The sequence below is a fragment of the Eleutherodactylus coqui genome, chromosome 4, assembly GCF_035609145.1.
Source record: "Eleutherodactylus coqui strain aEleCoq1 chromosome 4, aEleCoq1.hap1, whole genome shotgun sequence".
NCBI lineage: Eukaryota > Metazoa > Chordata > Amphibia > Anura > Eleutherodactylidae > Eleutherodactylus > Eleutherodactylus coqui.
The window spans coordinates 250419007-250437991 of record NC_089840.1 but is presented as its reverse complement, the minus strand read 5'-3'; the positions used below and the strand labels follow the sequence as shown (position 1 = coordinate 250437991).

The 18985-nt window shown below is 48.1% G+C and overlaps 1 protein-coding gene across 2 annotated transcripts; it reads left to right on the top strand.

The window, feature by feature from the left end:
- Positions 1-1523: 1523 nt before the first annotated feature.
- On the top strand, positions 1524-17232 carry M6PR (mannose-6-phosphate receptor, cation dependent). 2 transcript variants are annotated; one of them, XM_066601063.1, is made up of 8 exons: positions 1524-1559; positions 1732-1852; positions 7603-7749; positions 9885-10057; positions 11368-11477; positions 13330-13460; positions 14712-14838; positions 16339-17232. In XM_066601063.1, the coding sequence occupies exons 3-8, from the start codon at positions 7604-7606 to the stop codon at positions 16459-16461; spliced, it is 810 nt and encodes a 269-aa protein (XP_066457160.1). In that variant the 5' UTR covers positions 1524-1559; positions 1732-1852; position 7603; the 3' UTR covers positions 16462-17232. The 2 variants fall into 2 exon arrangements, with proteins under 2 accessions (XP_066457160.1, XP_066457159.1); XM_066601062.1 differs by lacking the exon at positions 1524-1559 and having other exon boundaries at positions 1566-1852.
- Positions 17233-18985: the final 1753 nt, after the last annotated feature.

Genomic DNA, 18985 nt, shown 5'->3' with positions numbered 1-18985 from the left:
GAAATTAAAAAAAAAAAAAATCGCTAAACACAGAAAGATAGGGCAGGCAGAGATTTTCAAATCTCACAACATCACTAGAGAGAAAACATCATGAAAATCATGGGCTTCATAATTCTGCGTTTTCTCGCAATCTCACATTGTGCGAAAATTGCACGATTTTCTCACCAGTGTGAAGTCAGCCTAAGTGTTCAGTTTCCCTGCAGCACCACCACAGGTGAAATGTAGTATTACACAGTACCTATTGGAATCAATGAGTTATCTGTGTAATGTTAAGACAGGTCCGGTCCTCCAGAGCAAGAGACCCTCTATGTCACGGCGCTCCCCTCTGCCCAAGAGATGAGGATCCTGTAAAGGGGACTTGCTCTAATAACTCGGAATTCCCTAATAGCGCATATGGAAATCTAAGCTGTAGTTTTTTTTATGGTTTTCCCCACCAAGTTTCAAGAATCGAGCAGTTTAAAGTCTGGAGCGGATTCGGGCTGTCTCTCCGAGCTCAATTGCCTGTTTTTCAACCCATACTAAGTTACTTCGGGCTGATTCACATGATCACAGGGAAACCGACTGCATGGCATTCAGAAAACCTAGTCGTTAAAGGGCCTATTTTCATCCGTATGGAGTTCTATAAGGACTCGTTCACATCTGGCTAATGGGTTCATTTATCTGCTCCATTACAGAAGCAGAAGAGCCGCACTCGCGGGCTGAATGGATCTGTTTTATGACGGAACTGAAAGGCACCGAATGGACCTCATTGACTATAATGGCATCCATTCAGGTTTCCGTCTGGCCGTCCAGCCTGCAGCACTATTCCATCTTGCGTTTTAGCAGAATTCATTGATGGACGTTCTGAACAGGATGAACGGGCCCAGTAGTGTCCGCACTAGATCCATTTGTCCATATTACGTCCATATTAGTGCCAGACTGGATCTGTTTTTTGTCTGCAAATGTTTTTAGATATAATTCTTTAGACTCCCCATTGGCTGCTATGATGCGTGCTACGCTTCTATCCTTACAGCATCCGGCTGTGTATGTTTGCGTGCAGTAAAATGTTGATGTGAAGGAAACCATTAATTATTATAAGATCAATGCGTAGACAGTATTGCATATGGGTAATTAGGAGGCTACATGGCAATAAACAACTGTAGTTTAAATCAGTCCTTATTGTATTAAAGGGTTTTATTATTAAAATTCAAAACATTAACCCAGCAGATATAGTGTTAATAATCCTATATACTTTGTTATATCATTATTGATTTCAATGGGAATCCGCTCCAGACTTTAAACTGACCGATTCTTGAAGCTTGGTGGGGAAAACCATAAAAAACTACAATTCCCGGCATGCACCGAGCTCCCAAATCATCACGTGACACACGCGTAACTTCGTTCTAAACGCTGAAGACAATGCGGGTGGGCGTAGCGCACTAGAGGTCCTGATCGCTGATTGGTTGGCTGATGCGCCGTTCTATTGGCTGTCCAGAGGCTCGTTTGCTAATTCAGATTTCACTTCCCGTCCGCTTCCGGTTTCCGGTCTTGTTGAACAGAAGGAGAAGTGACAGGAGGAAGTAAGGAGTCACATGATAGCAGGCAGGGAGGCATTGTGGAGGGACGGGGGCTGCAGAGCATATCTTCTGGGTAGGCGATGATCTGCAGCTAGGGGGGGTAGCTGATTCATGATGGGAGCCGTTACACGGGAGTAGATGGTGGATGCTGTAGTCACTGCTCTTCCACGTCTAGGAGCCTGAGCCTCGTGGGGGTGAGGACGTCACCCCCTGGTGACCCGAGAAGAGGACGGAAGCCGAGGAGTATCATTCCCTGCTGAGGAGAAGTTCCATTGGAGGCTGCAGGATCCACACAGGTAACATGTGACCTGCAGCACCTGAGGGGTTAACACTGTAGGGGGGGTACTCCCCCAATACACAAGACCCCAAAGTTACTGATCTGTCAGTTCCCTCGGCAAGACCCCAAGCCCCATAGGTACCGCTTGTCTCATCCGCTGCTCAGAACCCGTGGGCACCGCTTGTCTCTTCAATGTAACCCACGGGCACCGCTTGTCTCTTCCGCACGGCATAACCTGCAGACACCGCTCGTCTCAGCCACACATCAGAACCTGCGTGGCACAGTTCGTCTCGTCCTCCGCGGGCACCACTCGTCTCGTCCTCTATAACCCGCATAGCATTGCTACTCTCATCTTCGTAACCCGCGGGCACCGCTCGTCTTGTTCTCACTTCATAACCCGCATATCATTGCTTCTCTCATCTTCGTAACCTGCGGGCACCACTCGTCTCGTCCTCCCTTCATAACCCGCATGGCATTGCTACTCTCATCTTCGTAACCCGCAGGCACCGCTTCTCTCTTCCACGTAACCCATGGGCACCGCTCGTCTTTTCCGCACGGCATAACCTGCAGAAACCACTCGTCTCAGCCACACATCAGAAGCCGCGTGGCACAGTTCGTCTCGTCCTCAGCGGGCACCACTCGTCTCGTCCTCCCTTTATAACCCGCATGGCGTTGCTACTCTCATCTTCATAACCCGCTGGCACTGCTCGTCTCATCCACACGTCAGAACCCACATGGCGCCGCTCGTCTCGTCCTCCCTTCATAACCCGCATGGCATTACTACTCTCATCTTCGTTACCCCGCAGGCACCGCTAGTCTCGTTCTCGCTTCATAACCCGCATGGCATTGCTACTCTCATCTTCGTAACCCCGCGGGCACCACTCGCCTCGTCCTCCCTTCATAACCCGCATGGCATTACTACTCTCATCTTCGTAACCCGCGGGCACCGCTCGTCTCGTTCTCTCTTCATAACCCGCATGGCATTACTACTCTCATCTTCGTAACCCGCGGGCACCGCTCGTCTCCTTCTCGCTTCATAACCCGCATGGCATTGCTACTCTCCTCTTCATAACCCGCGGGCACCACTCGTCTCGTTCTCGCCTCATAACCCGCGTGGCACCGCTCGTTTCGTCCTCACCTCATAAGCCGCGGGGCCACCGCTCGCCTCGTACCCGTAAACCGCGGGGCCACATCCGGATACTGCCCACTTACCTGTAGTCCTACGCCCCCATTTCCATCTGCCATTCTGCTCTGTACCTCCCTTATAGTACTGCATCGGTGTTTGCAGCCTGCCGGTGGCGCTGCAGACGCTTGTCGGTCGCGGTGCGGTTACTGGAGCCCAACAGGCGGCCGCAGGACTTTATTGTAGAACTTTTACTGACTGCATTTATCTTGGATTTTATATATACTCTTCTCAGAATAACTCCAGTTAACCCCGCACCTCCCACAGCCGTGCAGAACTTAGTGGCAACTCAGGGGGGCGCTAGGAGGGACACGGCGTAAAACATCTGCAGCAGAATGTGACCGTTACATCCTCAGCAGGTCACCTCATGCTTCAGATTATCGCCCCTACAGGTGACCGGGGGGACGGCTGCACGTAACACCTGCGGATTCCTCACTGCAGGATATCCGTGCCGTGCGGTTGTATCCTTATGGCTTCTGTCAGTCATCAGACGCTCCGCGTCCTCCGGAGACGCTGCACATTTGGCGCAGTGGATTATACTACTAGCCACGTGGATGACGTTTGAGCAGGCATAGCTCATCAGTAGTGAAGTCCCGGACCGCCCCTTTAAGTGGTCACAGGAACGTTTTTTCAGGCAGGGAAGTTTAACGTGGCTTTAACTTCCTTCGTACTTCCTCTTAACCCCTTAGTGACGGAGCCCGTTTGTGCCTTAATGACCAACTAGTTTTTTCATCGGCCGTATGAGGGCGGTTTTTGCGGAAGCAGTTGGAATTTTTTACTGACATTATTTTGGGGTAAATATAATAAATTTTACAACTTTCATTAAAGGGATTGGGGAACATATATTATGATTTTTTTTTCTTTCCCTATTACTTTGACTATACTTTTTTAACTTTTTTTTTTTTTGTCCCACTTGGGGACCCGATAATCAGAATCGTTTGCCATTCTTCTAATACTGTTATAATACTCTAGAGTATTTTTAAAAGTCTTATTTGCATAGGGCACTTCAACTCCCAATAGTTCGAGCTCTTCTACAATATACTGCAATACTTCAGGGCATGCAGTATATTGGCACGGCTGCTTAGATGTGCTGGCAAGATCGGCACCTAAACGGTAAGCTGCAGTGTTTGTTGCTAGCTCCAATCGCTGCAGGTGTCCGCTGTCAGAAGCAGTTGGCACCTGCCAGGTAAAGAGCGGGCATGGCTCCCCAGCCTGCTCCGTATGCCACCTGCCGTGTATTTAAGATGGGTGGTCATTAAGGGGTTAATGATCGTTACAAGTAATTGTCACCCAGCAACTGTTCGGCCAGCTGTGTACTTTGGGTAGCGGTGTGTGTGTGTGCGCTCAGAATGGCTGACTGCATGTGTTTGTCTCTATGGAAGTGGTGATGAGCGGCACCCGGGTAATAGGATGCCGCTTATCTTACTGAAACCAAGGATAGTGCATGTTAAACTCCAGCCTGCCCGCTGATCCTTCTTGCCCCCGGTCCCCGGCTATAGATCTAGTGTCAATCAGCCGGCCCCCCGGACACATTCCTGTGACATGATCTCTCGCCTTATCTGTGAACTTCAGGTCCCCCTCGTGCTGGGATGAAAGGACCAGCTTCTTGCTAGACACTCGGTGTTTGGTCCTTGAGCGCTTGCCAGTGTTTACCCTTGCGGGCGCGCCGAACCTCTGCTGCCTTACAGAACAGGTTAGAGCAGTTTGTAAGCCGGTGCGGGGCAAAAGTGATGTTATATAAACCCTGAAAGTGAAATTCTGTGTAAGAAGAAGTGAAAGCTCTGAAATAGAATCTTCACCCCTCCCCCATCCCCCTGCTCTTCTGCATGGTCCTCGCATGTCCTTACGGCTGCTGAGCCTGCAGGATCGTCTTCAAAAGTACGTTTATTGAGAGGAACAGGATTCTTTTTTTTTTCTTACTAATTAAATCCAGATTGTGGCTTTTGTTTTTCTTTTGGGCTCAAGTGAAGTTCGTGTCCCCCTAGGATTTGACATGACACAGATGTATATGCCTCTGCCAATAATGTTAGTGATAACTATTTATTTATAAACACAAATGTAACAAACCGCGATGATACTTCATTTTATGATTAAAAACAGACTCGTCAACGTTGAACACAATGACCAAAATCACTGAGCAAAACCGGGTTAGTCTGAAAACGGACCCTACAACTAGGGTGCTTTCAGATATTCTCGTCAGTTACTGGAGCTCACTACTATATGAAAGCTGAGCTCTGATTGGCTGCTATGGGCAACAAAGGACATCCTTACTATAAGGGCTCTCGCACATGATCACATGCGGCAGTATGCAGTGCACTGCATGTTTTACAGCAGCTTCATGGGCCATAGATACAATAGACAGGGGCTGACTCGCTGACTTCTATGGGAGAGTGTTGTGGGCATGCTCTGTGACGTGCAGAAGTCGCTGCAGGGAGGGGGAGGAGGTGAGCTGTGACCCTTACCTATGGTGGATGCTGTGTTATCTACATATAGGCGTTACCTTTCATTGTGAGGTTCATGAGATGACTACTGAAATGTTTTCTCTACAGAAGAGGAAGTGTCAGGCTATTATTAGGCCTAGTGGTCAATGTGAAAACTGCAGGACTTTAGGATTTTTTAAATTTTTTTTTCTCTAAAGTGTAGACTTTAACATCGGAGATTAAAATAAAAATCCCCCAAAACTCTTAAAAAATAAATGTTTAACATAAAAACTTTGTTCATACAAAAAATACTTTTTTTTTTTTTGTCTCCTCCCCTTAAAAGACGCTCCACGGTTTAAGGTAATTTTATATGGGGTGATTGTCATCTGAATAACTGCTGGAAACGGTGAATTTGGGTCCCGTGTACAAGCGGCCGCCGACGGCGCTGCGACAAATCTCTCACTTGTCGGAGTCACTTGGTTTTCCTCCTCTAAAAACCAAGCCGCAGGAGTCGTTGCAGTGAAGGGAGGCGGGCGGCCGAAACCATCTCCAGCCCGCTCCACCTCCACTCACAGAATGACTGTCTCTGTAGTCTGTGGGACGGCTGTTGGGCACTAATGCACCGTACAGTCGTCCCGTGTAAAGGTACCTTATGACAATATGTCATACTAAAGCATGCTGAACCACGAGGTGGACCCCCTTACCTGACAAGGTCTCTATAGAAGACTTGACCCCCTTTGGTGCTGCTCAGAGACTTCTACTACTGAGAATCCGACACATTTTAAACATTGAAGTCTAAGTTTGTGTCAGAGTATCAGTAACAGAAATCTCTGAGCAGCACCAAAGGGATCTGAGTTTTCTATAGAGGTCTTTAAAGGGGTGGTCTCGCGAAACCAAGTGGGGTTATACACTTCCGTATGGCCATATTAATGCACTTTGTAATGTACATTGTGCATTAAATATGAGCCATACAGAAGTTATTCCACTTACCTGCTCCGTTGCTAGCGTCCTCGTCTCCATGGTTCCGTCTAAATTCGCTGGCAGCTTGCTTTTTTAGACGCGCTTGCGCAGTCCGGTCTTCTCCATTCAGCACGAGCCGCTTCAGCGTGCTCCCCGCTACAGCTCTTCTGCGCATGCGCAGACGAGCTGTCACTGCTCGGGAGCGCGCTGGAGCGGCCATTCTGCACCATCCTCTGTTAGAGGAAGGTGCAGAAACTGGAGCTGCCCAGCGGAGAAGACCAGCCCAGCCCAGCCCAGCAGCCCCGAGAAGCCTCCCAGGTAAGTGATGGGTCGGGGGGGGCTGCCGCTGCGCCGGGCTAGGCCGGGGGGGCTGTCGCTGCGCCGGGGGAGCTAGCGCTAGGCCGGGGGGGCTGTCGCTGCGATGGGGGGGGCTGTCGCTAGGCCGGGGGGGCTGTCGCTGCGCCGGGGGAGCTAGCGCTAGGCCGGGGGGGCTGTCGCTGCGATGGGGGGGGCTGTCGCTGCGATGGGGGGGGCTGTCGCTGCGATGGGGGGGGCTGTCGCTGCGATGGGGGGGGCTGTCGCTAGGCCGGGGGGGCTGTCGCTGCGCCGGGGGAGCTAGCGCTAGGCCGGGGGGGGCTGTCGCTAGGCCGGGGGGGCTGTCGCTGCGCCGGGGGAGCTAGCGCTAGGCCGGGGGGGCTGTCGCTGCGATGGGGGGGGCTGTCGCTGCGCCGGGGGAGCTAGCGCTGGGGAGCCGGGGGCTAGCGCCGGTTACCTGCTGTCTGGTCGGCGGCTGCGGGGCGTCTGGTCAGCGGCTGCGGGGCGTCCGGTCGGCGGCTGCGGGGCGTCCGGTTGCCATGGAGACACAGCTGGCGGCGTCTCGGGAGCGCGCACGTCGGGCTGCAGCGAGCGACTGGGAAAGAGCCGGCGGCCATCTTGAGGAAACTTTTATAACTTGCTGAAACGCTGGAACGGTAAGTACGAACCAGCTAGAAATGTCATTTACAGGGGGGCTTTGTAATGTGTGTTTAATGGGGGGGACTGGGCAAAAAAAAAAATTAACTGCTTCCTCGAGACATCTCCTTTAAATTCTGGAAATGGGGGGTGATCTGAGATCTCGGACCAGTGTGCACTCACACGTATCTATGACATCATGTCCCTTATCAGAGCATGTTTCTTATTGAGCACTGATTCTTTGCTGTGTTGCAGGATGTACGCCCCGTTGTTCTGCGTCTGTCTCGCTGCTGTTTCATTCGTTGCTGCTGATGTCGTTGATGACTGCAAAATAAACAGTGAGAGGGTGTCCGCCTCTGAACAAGCCGTCCTCAACAGGCTGGCTCCATTGAAGCACAAGAGGTAACACTATACGGCCCTTCCCGCAGCAAAGGGCCCTTCCCGCAGCAAAGGGCCCTTCCCGCAGCAAAGGGCCCTTCCCGCAGCAAAGGGCCCTTCCCGCAGCAAAGGGCCCTTCCCGCAGCAAAGGGCCCTTCCCGCAGCAAAGGGCCCTTCCCGCAGCAAAGGGCCCTTCCCGCAGCAAAGGGCCCTTCCCGCAGCAAAGGGCCCTTCCCGCAGCAAAGGGCCCTTCCCGCAGCAAAGGGCCCTTCCCGCAGCAAAGGGCCCTTCCCGCAGCAAAGGGCCCTTCCCGCAGCAAAGGGCCCTTCCCGCAGCAAAGGGCCCTTCCCGCAGCAAAGGGCCCTTCCCGCAGCAAAGGGCCCTTCCCGCAGCAAAGGGCCCTTCCCGCAGCAAAGGGCCCTTCCCGCAGCAAAGGGCCCTTCCCGCAGCAAAGGGCCCTTCCCGCAGCAAAGGGCCCTTCCCGCAGCAAAGGGCCCTTCCCGCAGCAAAGGGCCCTTCCCGCAGCAAAGGGCCCTTCCCGCAGCAAAGGGCCCTTCCCGCAGCAAAGGGCCCTTCCCTACAGACCAAGCATTAGGCCCAAATGCTTATTTGTCTCACTATTGGCCCATGTGAAAGGATGAATGATCAGCTGATGAACAAGCAAATGTTCGTTCATCAGCTGATCAAGCTGTTTAGGTGAGCGTAAAAATGGTCGCTGGTCAGCCGCACATCATCCCCGGAAGGTGTGCACCTGTTTAATGACAGCTGTATGGGAACAGGATAAGGTATAACTTGAGCGGTTAAGGTCCGGTAACTGGGATCCATGCCGATCCTGGAACCTGGGGAGTCGTCTGTCTCCGTATGGAGGGAGCAGCGGTCATTCATGCACAATTCTGGTTTGTTCATCTGAATGATAGCACTGGTAATTACTAGGCGCTGTCATTGAAAAGAATGGAGCAGCGGCGCACATGCGGGACCATTCATAGGGACTGTCAAGATCGGTGGGGATCCAAGTGGGGAGATGCCCATCAATCATAAAGTAATCCCCGATCTTGTGCATAGGAGATAACTTTAGATCTTGACACAACCCCTTTAACCACTTCACGCTCCAGAGTGTGTTTACATCCTGGGTGTGCGGGGTTCGTATGGAGCAGGATCAGGAGATGATCCCACCCCATACATAGCGGATGCTGGCTGCTGCATTTGAGTGTGAACGCTGATCATGTCTGTTATCCTTTTCAAATGCCCCGATCGTGTTCGGGGTTCCTGAACATCCCCGCCCCTGCGCAATGAGATTTGGAAAATGCCATGGCAACCTGGGGCCTTCTGAAGGCCCACGAGGCTTGCCATGACTGATTGCCTATCAAGACATGTTTGTGGCAATATTCTGGTACTGCATTATGCTGTATGAGCGATTAAATCACAAGTTTAGATTCCCCATGGGGGCTAAAGACATGTAAAATGAGTCTAAAAAAGTTTTATTAAAGGGTTGTCCAGTTGTAAACTATTACTGACCTATCTTCATGATAGATCATCAATAATAAATAGGCAGGTGTCTTCCACCTGGGACCCCCACCAATCAACTGTTCTCCGTTCTGGTGTACTTGTCCACTGAGCTGTTTTCTGCAGGAAGCAGACAGCTCTGTTAATGCAGTGGCCAGGCATGGTATTGCAGATAAAATGCCCATTTATTTCAGTGGGAGTTGTGCCTGCAATACCATGCCTGGCCACTCCAGTAAGAACGGAGCTGTCTCTTTCCTGCAGAAATCAACTTAGTACATGACTGCATCAGCCCAGTGAACAGCTGATTGGCAGAGTCCGTTACCTGGGACTATGGCCAATCTATTATTAGTGGATTGTTACAATAGTTTATACCTCAACAACTTCTATAGTTGTTAGAAAACTTAAAAGGTAATAAGTTAATAAAGAAAAAGCGACCCCAGCAACGTCAGGAGAGCGTGACATGGGAGTCCCTTTCTCGAGATTGATGGGGATCTCAGCAGTGAGACTCCCAATGATCAGCAGGTGGATAAGGGGATAACTTAAAATTTAGCACCTTTAAGGGATTAAATGCTTCTCTGATGTCTGGAGGGGGGGGGGGGGGGGTATCCTGCTGCTGAAGTTTATGAATGGCCTGTTTTTTCCTACCAATTTTCTAGGTTTGAAACCACATTTAAAAATGGCACAGAATCGTACACATATACGTTTGCCGTGTGTGGAACGGTCTTAAATGGCACCAAAAGCACTAATGAAGGACTAGTGCAAAACAAAACGCAAAACGGAGAAATCACTGTGATCGGCCGCATCAATGACACTCGCGTCATCAATGGAAGTAAGTCGTCACGCTGGCTCTAAAAGGGTCTTTTTATTTTTCTGCCCCACGCAGCACATGTCATTTTTAGTGAATGGAAAAGGCAGCCAATACAGCGGTTTTCAAGTGCTGCCTGCTGTATTTTACTGTTTGCGAAGAGCCGCTGTCAGAGGCAGGAACCTACCTCCGAAAACAAGAGTAAAATTGGGGCAAAGCGCCACGATTGACATGGCAGCGTTTAGCCGGCAGCATGTGTGCGAGTGGCCTAGCTCTGGCTTTGTGTTCTTACCTGCCCGTTGAACACCTGAATACATGATCTTGCACACCATGGATGGCGACCAGTTTGCAATTGCAACCAGTTTCCCTGCAGTTTATGTATTTGCCAAGTGCGTGCTTTCTCCCTGTGCCGTCTACAAGAAGTTGGGTGCTGTCGTTACCCCAGCAGAAGCCATAAAAGCGTGAGAGAGCACAAAGTGCATGTGATCTAAGGACACTGGTCTTTGTAATCCGCTGCAGTAGAAGCTACATGCAGCAGCCAGCAGTGGGTGACTTGTATGTAGCTTCCTGCCAGCAGGGTATGCAGCACAGGAGGAGGGGGGAGTCCTTGATGGGACTACTGAGGGGGGGGAAATACTGCTGGGAGGGAAGTATGAGCTGGAGGCTGTCCTTGGGAGTAGTGGAGGGAGGGTGCTACTGTAAATACTGAGGGAATGGAGGAGCAGGTTGCTGTGACTAATCTCTCTCCTAAAACTGACTTCACTGGATGGCGGAGGATAAAAACTTAATCCCTTCCCTTTTTTTATTTTATTTTTTGTCCTTTCTTCCTTATAAGCCCATGTACCTTTTGCAGTCAGGTTCAAAAGTTATCTTTCACCATATGCAAATTAGTAGAGAAGAGTCATCTGCTGAGAAGAGTTGGGCTGATTCATGATCTCCTAAGCTAAACACCCCCCAACCCCTTCTCTTGATAGGCTGCTTGTTGCATTCGCCATTGCACAGAAAATCCTTTCAAGAGAAAGGGTGTGTGGTTGGCTGGACAGCTCATAAATCAGCGTAACTCTTCTCAGACAGATGACTCTTCTCTGCCGATTTTTGCATACGTCACAGGGTAACTTTGGAACCAAATTGCAGCGGTACATGGGCTCATTAGGAAAAGAGGGGCATCAGAAGTGATTTATTTATTTATTGTTCTTTCATCCCCTGCCAGCCAATGAAGAGTGTTTTAGGAGTGAGATATTGGTGACAGGTTCCCTTCAGTGTGACTATTGAGTATTATTGGGGCATATGAGATGCATGCAAGAGCAGATTTAATATTTCGTTTTTTCTTTTAGCGGACTGGATCCTACTTATTTATAAATCTGGAGAGAAATATGACAAGCACTGTGTTAAAGAGCCAAGGAAAGCAATGGTCATGATATCCTGTAACAAGAAATCACTGGCGGTATGATCCTGGGAGAGGGGTTGGAGGAAATTACAAAAAGATCTGTACAACAGCCCATATAAAGTACCAGGAAGTGACAGGAGAGCTACATATAGAGCCTTATCTGTGTATATAGTTTGTATCCTGTCTTATATAGGCTTTCAGTGGTAAATAAAGCTTTCATTAAACCCTACACTCGCTAATGATGATGAGATGACTCTGCTCATCATGTCACAATCTATACAGCAAAGCTGACAAGTGATCTACAGAAAACTGGAAGTGGTGGCTTAATGGCCAGTGTAGTGACATAGAAAACAAAAATGCACCAAACTTTAAAAAAAAAAAAAAAAAAAATATATATATATATATATATATATATCTCAAAACTGAAGTGAAACAATGCCATTCTCTAATATCTAAATGTTCCTGTTCCCATCCAAAACTCAATAAGAGCTGCAAAAGTTATGATAGTCCACAAGCCTTTTCACACAAATCAAACATAAAGGGGTTGTCCCACCATAGTAACTTACCACTTATCCACATCAATCCTATCCCTACTCTGTGACCCCCCCCCCCCCCTGCCCCCCACTGTTCATGGGAATGGAGGTCCCCATTTATATAGTGTGGTGGTCATGTGTGTACTACTGCTTTATTCACTGTCTACAGGACCGACGGACATAAAGTACTCGTAGAGGATAATGAGAATAGCAGCACACATGCTTTATTGCCTATCCATTCAAATATGGAAACTATGTTCTTGAGATTTATTGTGGCCCGACTGCTGGGACCCCCACCAATTAGACACTCATCCCCTATTCCCACCAATTAGACACTCGTCCCCTATTCCCACCAATTAGACACTCGTCCCCTATTCCCACCAATTAGACACTCGTCCCCTATTCCCACCAATTAGACACTCGTCCCCTATTCCCACCAATTAGACACTCGTCCCCTATTCCCACCAATTAGACACTCGTCCCCTATTCCCACCAATTAGACACTCGTCCCCTATTCCCACCAATTAGACACTCGTCCCCTATTCCCACCAATTAGACACTCGTCCCCTATTCCCACCAATTAGACACTCGTCCCCTATTCCCACCAATTAGACACTCGTCCCCTATTCCCACCAATTAGACACTCGTCCCCTATTCCCACCAATTAGACACTCGTCCCCTATTCCCACCAATTAGACACTCGTCCCCTATTCCCACCAATTAGACACTCGTCCCCTATTCCCACCAATTAGACACTCGTCCCCTATTCCCACCAATTAGACACTCGTCCCCTATTCCCACCAATTAGACACTCGTCCCCTATTCCCACCAATTAGACACTCGTCCCCTATTCCCACCAATTAGACACTTATCCCCTATTCTATGTATATGTTTAAATCCTGGAATAATCCCTTTAGGTGAACGTAGTTGTGGGAACTCCACACATTTAAAAGGGTTTTCTGGGACTAAGCTATTGATAACCTATCCTCAGGATGGGACATCAGTTTCCGATCAGTGGGGGGCCACTGCTAAGGACCCCTGCCAGTCAGCTGCCTGAAGTGAAGCTCTCAGTTGAGTGCCTCGGCTACTTCACTGCATACGAGGCACGGCGCTGTACATTTCCTACTGGTGCCTAGTAAAGTAGCTCAGCCCAATGAACTTGACAGGTCTGAGACACCTTCAGTCCGCCGAGCGGCGGACCCCCACAGATGTGATGTCCTGAGGTTAGCTCATCAGTATTTTACTTCTGGAAAACACTCTTTAGTGGGCATATGTGATGGAAAACGTTTGGTGTTCTGGGACCGTTGGGTCGTTGTCTCTTTTTGTGTAATGGTATCCGTTATACAATGCTGATTTGTGGGGTTTTTTTTTTTCAGGAGGGCTTCACGATAGTTAGCGAGGAACGAGACAGAATGGATGAATGCTTCTACCTCTTCGAGATGGACAGCAGTGTCGCTTGTCCTCCTGATGAATCTCATCTGAGTGTGGGCTCCATCCTGCTCATTGTGTGAGTCCTGACACAGACGGGAGTAAAATACTAAATGTTTATTTTGTTATGCTTCACTATCTGAAGGCTTCTTAACTAGAGATGAGCGAGCGTACTCGGAAAAGCACTACTCGCTCGAGTAATTTGCTTTATCCGAGTATCGCTGTGCTCGTCCCTGAAGATTCGGGTGCCGCTGCGGCTGACAGGTGAGTCGCAGGGGAGAGCGGGCGGGAGAGAGGGAGAGAAAGATCTTACCTCCGTTCCTCCCCGCTCTCCCCTGCAGCTCCCCGCTCCGTGCCGGCACCCGAATCTTCAGGGACGAGCACAGCGATACTCGGATAAAGCAAATTACTCGAGCGAGTAGTGCTTTTCCGAGTACGCTCACTCATCTCTATTCTTAACCAAACCGGTAATGTTAGTGTCGGTGTGGTCAGTCCTCGCCTTATTACCGCCATATCTGTCTCTGTACCATATCCAGGGATACAGGTGGTAATGTTCTTGGGGGTCTCATCTGAAGCATTTTCTGCCATTATTCCATTCCATTGCAACCACAAATATTGATGCTTCACATGATACGCCATGTTGTGGATTAGTCTGTCAGTGAGGGCAGCCTTGTTGCACACACTAGCATAGGGTTTAGAGTAGGTGTGAGCAGCAGTAGCCTCTGAAGGTGGAGTGTAATAAATACGGTGGAGGTGTGTCGTAGGTGTGCGGCATGTTGTCTTTTGTGAACAAAACTGCTACTGTAAATCTAGGGGTCCAACAGCACTTATTTACTGCTTACTTTAGGGAGTAAGGGAGGCAGCTACCAAAAAACATGGCACTGCTTATCCCTACAAGAAACTAAAGGATTGACCCAGAAGAATATATGGAGTGATCATAATTAAATTAGGGGTGTTCAGCGGTCTATAGCAAAATAACTATCAGGCAGGGCCCAATATATCTTGGTGTGTATGGGATTTGTATTCTTGAAGTGTAAAAGAAAATAGTACCAAATGTTGCCACCAGGGGAATGTGGCGCTGTACAGCAATGGTATGATGTGTAGCTACAGGAAGGGGCCCAAGGAGCGCGGACGTTGCACAATAGCTACAGGAAAGTTCACAAGGAGCGTGCACGTTGCGCCATAGCTACAGGAAAGTGCCCAAGGAGTGTGCACGTTGCGCCATAGCTACAGGAAAGTGCCCAAGGAGTGTGCACGTTGCGCCAAATCTGTAGGGTTCTTGTGAAATCTTGTTGTAGGACATAACATTACATGGTCTGCACCCTCTTAGGTTTGCTGTACTGATTGGACTTTACATCATTGGTGGCTTCCTGTACCAGCGCTTTGTTGTTGGAGCCAAAGGCATGGAGCAATTTCCCAACATCACCTTCTGGAAAGAACTGGGCAACCTAGTGGCAGTGAGTATTAGATGTGCAATATTGCACTGCTTTGGCTATGACGTTACATGATGGGAAAGATCCTCTGCTGTCTGTAAGCCGTCCCAAGGGCAAGATTATACAGATTCAGGAATTGTGCTGGCAAATTTTACAAACATTCTTCCTTTATATACAGAGGATTAAAGGGAACCATCTATCTCCCTATAGCACCATAAACTAAGTTGAGGTGTTAAGGGAGGTGAGTCAGGTGATGTTTTTTTTTTGTTTTTTTTTGTTAACTCGCCCACACCCTGGTTCCCGTGGTGCCCCCCTCGGAAAATTGCACGGCCCACAGAAACCTCACTCTGTTCAGATTGCCATGTACACGCTCACCCATAGAGGCATCTGAACAGAGTCAAGATTTTCATGCACCATGCCGTCTTCAGAGGGGGAACCAGGGAGCCGGGGAGTCTAAAAAAAAAATATATAGATCACCCGACTTCCTGTCTCCTCCTGTAACAGCACCATGAATTAGTTTATGGTGCTGTAGGGAGGTAGCAGGTTTCCTTTAATCCTGTTAAGATCTGATGCCTCCAACTCCTGAGCGTTTGTTAAAATTGTATTCATTTCAAGGCAATTTCCTGGAAACTAAATACACCACTGGAGAAAAAAGTATTTTTCTGGCTTCACTCCTTAGTGACCCCCAGGATGTATATTTACATCCCAGGCGTGCAGCTCAGGCTCAGAAATTGAGTCCACTCCATACATGGGCTGTGACTGTTGTTTCTGACAGCGAACGCCCAGCCACAACAGTCACGTTCAGAGTTAACCCTTGAAATGATCATTTGAGGATCCCAAACAAAAATGCCATCTGGGTGTCATGGCAACTCTGGGCTTTCTGAAGACCCCAGGGCTGTCGTGTGTGTGTCCGCGTGTGTGTGTCCTATCTTAGTAGATTGCCTGCAGAAATACCATATGCTGCAATATTGAAGTATTGCGGTATATGGTATAAGCTATCAAATGACTTTAAATTCAATTTAAATTCCAGAATGGCGTAAGTGCCTGCTGGGCAGCTCCCCTCTGGCTTAGCTTGATTGACGGCCCTATCACTCTGGAGAAGGATGATTTTACTCAGACTTTCAGTATGTGCCTGTTTCTAATATTGGATGCACGCAGTACAATATAGGGCTTCAGTCTCTAAAGGGATAGCATGAGATTAGAATAACAAAGCTGCCATCTTCCAGAAAGTAGGCATGGGAGGTGCACACAGTAATAGTCAAGCTGCTGGCACATGCCAACTTCATGGGAACACTGTGCTGGAACGGGCCTTGGGTGAGTATGAAACACAACTCCCTGCACTCCCCTTTTCCTCACCCCTTGAGCACTATAACATTTATAGGGGCTCAAACGTGACGGCAGTGCCCCTATCTAAGGATCTGAAACATGGCCATGACTGAATATTGTTCCATATCCTAAGAACGGACAACGAGATAAGTGGTCCTGATACAATATTGATGTATTTTTCAATTTTCCTCCTTTTAGGACGGCTGTGATTTTGTTTGTCGGTCTCAACCCCGCTCTTCCGAAACTGCCTACCGAGGTGTTGGAGATGATCAACTTGGAGAAGAACCCGAAGAGAGAGATGACCACTTATTACCTATGTGATACATTCATGACCTATTTACCAAAATTAGTAATTGGAAGAAGCACATATCTTCCGCAACCTCCTTCCCCCGCTGCTTAGAAAATCCTTTGTTTCCTAATGCTCCTGTGCTGCAGTTGGGGGTGTCTGTCATCCTAACCCATCTGTGGCGTAACCCTACACTGGGTAGCCATCTCCAGTGCTTTGTACTGGGAGTATAGCCAACATGGTACTTGTGGTTTTTGGCCATAAATCAACCTTATGTCTTCTCCTGTAGTAGTACTACATGGGTACAGGCCTTAAACCAAGAAACACTCAGGATAAGTCAGAAAGTCGATAGAAGAGACGTAGAGGTTTATGGAAGACCTTTCTTTGGATCTTGTCTTACCACTATGTGGAGAGGCGCATACGCAATCTGAGGATTGGAACAATGGTCCCCTATCGGAAGGACTAGTGGGCAGAATAATGTAAATTGACATACATGTAAGACCACCTGCTTATTACCATTCACATAACGTCACTAAATTTGGACCCACAGAAGTACTTGAACTCTTTTGTACACACTGGATACACACATCTGTATAGTCATACTGTAGATTTCATCACCTTGGGGTTTATGCGTCTGTGCAGCATCTGACTCACTGTTAAACTTTTCTTGCTTCACGTTCCCTCTAATATTTTTCCAGTTAAGGTTTTGGGGTATTTACCCTTTTATGGGTGTTTATATTTTGTGTGACTTATTGGCAGTTTTGGAATTTTTTTGTTTCCGTTTTTTTAACAAAAGAATTAAAAAAGTGAAAAAAAAAATAACGAAAGTGTTATCTATTATGTTTTTTGTCTTCCATTCTGTATTACAGCAGTACAGTTGCTAGGTTATATTGCGTCCAAAGCCACCTATGGGCAATTGGAGTACTTGGACACACAACAACACAAACAAAGATCCTATAAAAGTACCCAGTTAGGTCTACTGATGAACACCATTTTACACTATCCTACCAAAAGTAATTGGACACCTGAGCAAGAATGAAAAGTAATATTTATTTCCACTTGTTAATACATAATGGGGTGGCTTTTGGCCCTAATGACATTGGATACTCCCAGTGGTATACTTTCTACTAATGTCTAATTACACTTCCACTGGTATTTCCATCCATTCATCCTGCAAACATCTAGAAAATTCTTTTATGCCCACCGGTATCACATTCCAAGCTAGAGGGCAGCCCAACAGGATACTAGAGCCTCCATGCTTACCCGTATCACATTTTGTATCCAAGCTAGAGGTGGTACAACAGAGTACTTGTGATACAGGTGGGCATGGAGGCTCATCTGTCATCCAAGCTAGAGGCGGCCCAACAGGGTCCTGGAGCCTCCATGCTTACCCGTATAACATTTTGTATCCAAGCTAGAGGTGATACAGGTGGGCATGGAGGCTCATCTGCTATCCAAGCTAGAGGCGGCCCAACAGGGTCCTGGAGCTTCCATGCCCCGCCCATATTGAATCTTGCATCCAAGCTAGAGGTGGTACAACAGGGTACTAGAGCCTCCATGCGCAACTGTGTCACATCTGGTATCCATTCTAGAGGCGGTACCACAGGGTACTAGAGCCTCGCTACAAGTGTTTGGTTTTCCACAATACATGATCCTTTTGCTCTGATATTGTAATCCCTTATATGAACATTACAATCACACAGTTTCATTCCATTGAACAACTTTTAGGGGAGGGATTAACACATGCAAATACTACTTTTGCTCAGGTGTCTAGTTACTTTTGGCAGGATAGTGTACACCTTTAATATATTGTTATTGGTCACTTTATTAGACACTCCCACCCCCTCCCCTTTTACAATTGGAGCTTCCCTGAATAGAAATTAGACGTGACTTTTGGAGTGCAGCAAAAAATTGAGTGAGCAAATTTTTAACTAGTTTGTGTGAATCTACATTAGAAGGGGAAAATCAAGTGATCTGACCAATAAGCCCTGGTCATTGGTGGTAAAGTAGCCAGGACAAAGGTCTCACTACCACCCTTGTGGAGATTTTTCTCCTGCAACAGTATGGCAAGTAAACCAAAAATGGTGTGATTTGAGGAATTGGGAAAGACATCCAGCAAGAGAGGTTCAACTCAGAAAAGGAGGATGTCAAGAATCGTTCTGCCAAACACGCCGTGTACAATCAAACTGCTGCCAACTTCACCAGTAGAGCTCCGACTAAGGACCTATTCAGACGGCAGTTTTCTGGTTAGTATTTCGTATTGGTATTTGTAAACTAAAAATACAGCAGAGCTGCAAATTTTTCCGTTATACTTTTTCTCTATACCTTCCTTTGATGATTTGACTTACAAATACTGACCAGAATTCCTGCGCCCCATAGCACTTTATAGCCAGACTTCAGTGTCCAACCCCACACAGGCAAGGGCATTCCTCAGCGTCTCCCCTCTACCTGCCATGTACAATACGTTATTACTACTAGCGTTACCATTCGTATGCTAGTTTATAAATTCAAGACCTGGACCTTTATGTTCTATACTACACTAAAGGTGCATTTACACAC

Coding starts and splice junctions, on each gene's coding strand:
- M6PR (XM_066601063.1), top strand. CDS start 7,604: ATGTACGCCCCGTTGTTCTGCGTCTGTCTCGCTGCTGTTTCATTCGTT. Junction 7,750..9,884: donor GCTCCATTGAAGCACAAGAG/GTAACACTATAC, acceptor CCAATTTTCTAG/GTTTGAAACCACATTTAAAA. Junction 14,839..16,338: donor AACTGGGCAACCTAGTGGCA/GTGAGTATTAGA, acceptor TCCTCCTTTTAG/GACGGCTGTGATTTTGTTTG.